The 5,433-nt window shown below is 34.6% G+C and overlaps 1 protein-coding gene across 1 annotated transcript; it reads left to right on the forward strand.

Moving 5' to 3' along the window:
* Window positions 1–1,667: 1,667 nt before the first annotated feature.
* On the forward strand, window positions 1,668–4,911 carry LOC111391518. The gene is made up of 4 exons (XM_023016749.1): window positions 1,668–1,764; window positions 3,908–3,972; window positions 4,081–4,389; window positions 4,474–4,911. The coding sequence occupies exons 1-4, from the start codon at window positions 1,668–1,670 to the stop codon at window positions 4,909–4,911; spliced, it is 909 nt and encodes a 302-aa protein (XP_022872517.1).
* Window positions 4,912–5,433: the final 522 nt, after the last annotated feature.

Genomic DNA, 5,433 nt, shown 5'->3' on the forward strand with positions numbered 1-5,433 from the left:
ATATACACGCTTATATAAGAGGCGGGGTTTTATTTGACTGCAATTAATATTTTCGGGGTTTTGTAAATTAAAAAATATGCTATTGATTTGGTTTGTTGAACAATATTTTTGACTCGATGTACAATCTATTCTTGCACAAAGTACAACGTTTGAAGATGTTTTGTTGGACTCAAATTCGCAAAAGGTACAATATATTATGGATTGCGTACAATACCAATTTAATTCCACCGATGGTCACTAAATAGGGGTGAGTCACGTGGTTGCGAGATCTCGAATAACCAGCTGGCAAAGGTAGGGGTGGCTGACCAACAACCACGCCTTCTTCCGCGTGAACTCTTTTAAAAGTCTGCAACATTGTGCAAACTTTAAACTCTAAAGCATCCCAACCCAACCCCACTCCACCCCAACCCACGAAGAAATATTTATTTCCCATTTTCTATTTTTAAGTATTTTTTGTTAGGTTAGAAGTTAGTCGAGATGGCAAAAATCTGACTCCCATTTCGTCGTGTCTCGACAAGAATTGGGGTGAGAACGAGAAGTACGTTTTTAATCTTGCACTGAATCTAGCTTGACCTTTTTATTGTAAATTTAAAGATAAGATGATAAATGAAGATATTTTAATCTTTGCACTGTCCAATTATTTCTAGAAAATCTCCGACATAGGAGTGGAGACAGTGAGACGACCGGCCCTGCTCTTTCCATTGCCGTGAAATTTATTAGACAAAAATGTAGATTTATCTCACCGTATAAGCATTGAACGAAAAACAAGATTACTATAATTCATGCATTAAATGTGTATTCGATTCCGTCTTTCAATTTAAAGCTTACAATGCATAATATTCAATGGTAAACGAGATTACTTTACATGCAAGTAATCTTAAATTTTCTTTTACAATTTGAAAGTCAATCAAGTGGGAATGTTTAGGTCTTGTTTTAGTTTTGTGTTAGGTAGGAACTGTAACTTTGTTTACTGGAATTTGGTGCAATATTGTGGCATTAGAAACTCGTGCTATTATAAGTTGAATGCAATTTGTTTGAATGTGGACCAAAGAAGTCAATTAGTTTGTATTTTTCAACCATCCAACTGTACATGACTAGTGGACAAGTGAACCACTTGTCGGTGTAATGAAAATAAAATTGGTTAATCGTTTGCTCGTCTAATGTCTCATTGTCTTCTTTTTTAATTATTTATCTAGCTTTTTTTTTGTTAGCTACAACGTGCAATTTTGTCTTTGACTTTGTGATAATGTTCAGATTCTTTATTGAGGGTCGTGGGTAGGAGATAATTCTAAAAGGTTTGGCACGATGTTCAATGGATTTTAACACTCCGTTTAATTCACAGTGGTAAGCATTTGAAGCAACCAGCGCCGCTACTGCAACCTCGTCAACCGGATTTGGGTTTGTGACCAATGATTATACAGTGATTTTCGATCTGATTTTGCGATAGTTGTACAATTTTGGATCTGATTTTTTGGTGATTGTAGAGTGATAATGGGGTATGTTTTTATTGGTAGTGGTGGTAAGGTTGTGGTGGTGATTGTAGTGTCGACTTTGGGGCGGCACTACCTGCAGCATGAGCGCCATCACTACAAAGACCGTTGTGTAATCCGGAAAAATCTAGAGTTTTTAGGTGCATGATTTTTTGGAAGTAATTAGTGGAGGTGGCAATGGCGAGGGTTGTGGTCGTAATTGATAATTTCGGATTTGATTTTTGGTGGTGCTTGAGTGGTGGTGGTGATGGCAATGGCGATGCAATAGTTGTGGGTAGGATGGCGTAGGGGTAGGGTGTGGTTAGTTTGTGACAATTTTTTTGTGAATTGTGACCAATAAATTGGTTAATTCATAACTAATAAATAGCATGTGGCCAATTATTTGGAATTGCAACCAACAAATACCATGTAATCGATAATTTGTGCCTGATAAATAATACGTGACCTGAAAATTTGAATCGTGGCTTGTAAAATTTGTTATTTGTGACCTATAAATAAACTGTAACTTATAAATCTTTTGATTGTGTTCTATAAAATTTTCGATACATGACCGTAAAATAATTTGTGACATATAAAAATTCTGGCTTGTGACCGAAAAATAATATGTGACTAATTAAATTGTAAATTTGTGACCAAATTGTAAGATCTATGACCTTAATATATTTCATTAATAAAATATATAACTAATTAATTAAATCATAAATATTGTTTATAAATATCTGATTTTTGAAATTCGAAACTTTTGTTCTTAGTTTTGAAATGAGTAATACTTAACTTTTTAATTATGCATTATTTTTCCTTATTGAAGAGGATAATATTTAATGATTAAAAAGAAGATGTGGAAATTAGAATAGCTGCCCTAGTTCTTTAATTCCAAAATTACTTTTATTTTGACACATCGAATTAAATCGTCCTCTATTTTATTTAGTTAAAAATTAGTTTTTTTCAATAGATTTTAATAAAATTGATTTTTTATTGAAAAATCGAGAAAAGTGATAGATCTCATGGAAAATATAGTTGCAAATGAGTTCAAAGAAAAATAAGTTTCAAAAAGAGAGACCAAATATAGGCTATATAAGAAATTGAGTGTAAAATTAGATGAGATAGTACTAGGTAGATAATATTATTGTAGATTAAAGTTGATAGTATTTCTAAGTTTCTAATTAAGAAAATGCTAATTTCCACGATCTTTCTTATTCGACCTAAGTCCACATCCCACTATGTATTATGTTATCGATTAGTTTAAGAAAGATATGATAATTTAAAATTTTTAAATAAAATATTTTAAAAACATGGTCCACTCTAATAATCTCTAATACTATTTATGTACTTGAACAAACCATCTAGCTGCTAGCAATAGGTGGAAAGTGAAAAATCATACTCCAAAAGGCAAATAATTCAATTTCATGAGTGGACAAATAAAGGTAAAATAAATATTAAAAAATGATCAACCTAATAATTAAGAGTTAAATGTTTGAATACACACTGTACTTTGTAAAGTGTCACGTTTCACTTATCGTACTTTATTTTGCACCCGATTACTCACTGAACTTTGTTAAGTTGCACTTCATTGCTCACCGGCTAACTTCCATCCCTTTCAAGCGCCTACGTGGTAGACGGTTTCACACATGGCTGTTAAAAACTGGAACAAAAAAAAATGCCAGGCACATAAATGAGCCCAAACATGCCTCACCCACATAATTGAGCCCAAACACGCTTCACCCTTTTGAACCATTATTGCAAGTGAATATATAATATCTCCCAATCTCAACCACATGGTGCACGAATGAACCATAGCCATCAAAAAACTGAGCCAAATATTTCACAGTTGAAGCCCACAAACCAATCACTACTTTTGGAGGAATTTAAGAAGAGCACATGGAGGGACCACTTCTAGGTATATCCAACAATATTTTTTGGTTTTTTCTTTCTCCCTTTGCCATGTATTATCTATATTAAGGTTTTAAAATTAAGTGCTAGAGCATGCAATCTTGAGGTGGTTCTTGAAATTTGGGCCGTCCATCTTTATTTCGTGATTTTTCCTTTTTTTCCCTTAAATCACAAAATTCCCTTTAAATTTAGTTAGAAATAAGAGAAATGAAATTTTTGGATTGTTCGAAATCTTTATGTCTATTCTTTATTTTATGATTTTTTGTGTGCTCTGCTATACATGTAAATGAACTTGGGATAAAGAAAATGATTTTTTGTTATGTATTAAAATTTTTTTGGACATCTGTACTTATAATTTTAATCACTATCTCTAGTTATGAAGTTAAATATCATATGCTATTAAATGGTTATTCACTAGTTAACTAAGAATTTTGCAATCAGAATGTTTGGATTATGCAATTCTGCCTCTTTGATATGTAGAGAACGAAACTAATTCTGATGATTTTCTATCTCTTTTTATGTGATAGAAACGGAAGAGGATAACTCTAACTTCAATGACTCTGACAATGATATATCGTCCGATGCAGACGATGTGCTATTCGAAAGAAATGTTACAGAGGGAATTAAGTTAAATTGTGATGGGAGGGAAACCATTAGACAGGAAAAAGGGGATTAAGTGGTACTGGTGCATGATGAACAGCCGGACATCGATGATATGGAATATCCATCGATTGAAGAACTATTGTCCGGTGTATCATCTGACGATGAGGTAGGGTATCGATTTTCAGAGTTTAGGGCTGAAATGGATATGCGTGATCCGAAGTTTGAGGTAGGTCAATTGTTCAATTCTATTCAAGAATTTAGGAAGGCAATTTGGGCTTATGGTGCAGTGAACGGCTATAATATTAAGTGTAAGGCGAATGACGAAAGAAGAGTTCAAGGCATCCGTAAATCAGAATGCAAATGGAGAATATGGGCTTCTAAGATGAATAATTCTGAAACTGTTCAGGTGAAGTCAGATATGTCTCAACACATATGCAGTGGGGATCGTTACAATCGTCATTGTAACTACATTTTCATAGTCAATCGATAGAATCAGCAGTTCAAGGTAGATCCAGAGTGGAAAACGAAAAGTATGCAAGCAACCATAAAGGAGGATTTAAAAGTAAACATTACTAGAAATGTCGCTTGGAAGGCGAGAACATATGCGAAACAACTGATAAACAGGACTATCGAAGAACAATTTGTGTCGCTAAGGTCGTACGCGACTAAGGTATTGAGGACTAATCCAGGATCCACAGTGATGATAGGACTTAGTGGACAGGTGTTTCAAGGTATATACATCTGTTTTAGTGCTTGTAAATTAGGGTTTCAACATGGGTGTAGAAAAATCATTGGAGTGGACGGGTGCCATCTTTGGGGTGTTTGGGCTAGTATACTGCTCACTGCAGTCGGCCTAGATGCAAATGACTGTATCTATCCTATTGCATATGTTGTTGTTCAAAAGGAGAACAAGATTGCTTGGAGATGATTCCTAGAATATTGAGCTGAGGATATTCAGATGGGAAATGGGGCTAAGTGGACTGTGATAACAGATAGGCAGAAGGGATTAAGTAATGTCGTTGATGAGTTATTTCCAGAGGCGGAGCATAGGTTTTGCGTCAGACATATGTACACAAACTTTTTCAATACGGGATAAAAGGGGAAGACTTTGAAGGACTTGCTTTGGAAGGCTGCTAAGTCTACTACCTTAGCAGACTTCAGATTGTGGATGCAACAAATTTGTCAAGTTAGTGAATGAACGTATAGATGACTTTGAAGGACTTGCTTTGGCGGGCTGTTAAGTCTACTACCTTAGCTGACTTCAGACTGTGGATGCAACAAATTCATCAAGTTAGTAAAGAAGCATATGCATGGCTAAACGAGAGGCATCCGAGCGAGTGGAGTAAATCTCATTTTAGGACACATTCAAAGAGTAACATTTTATTGAACAATTTGTGTGAAGTTTTCAATAAAATGCTGATAGAGGATACGAAAAAGTACATTGTAACGA

The sequence above is a fragment of the Olea europaea genome, unplaced genomic scaffold (assembly GCF_002742605.1).
Source record: "Olea europaea var. sylvestris unplaced genomic scaffold, O_europaea_v1 scaffold798, whole genome shotgun sequence".
NCBI classification, from domain to species: domain Eukaryota; kingdom Viridiplantae; phylum Streptophyta; class Magnoliopsida; order Lamiales; family Oleaceae; genus Olea; species Olea europaea.

Excerpts from the sequence above, each read along its gene's own strand:
- LOC111391518 (XM_023016749.1), top strand. The coding sequence starts at position 1,668 with ATGGCGAGGGTTGTGGTCGTAATTGATAATTTCGGATTTGATTTTTGG. Across the intron at positions 3,973-4,080 it reads TATCGTCCGATGCAGACGAT|CCGGACATCGATGATATGGA; the intron begins GTGCTATTCGAA and ends CATGATGAACAG. Across the intron at positions 4,390-4,473 it reads ATAATTCTGAAACTGTTCAG|AATCAGCAGTTCAAGGTAGA; the intron begins GTGAAGTCAGAT and ends GTCAATCGATAG.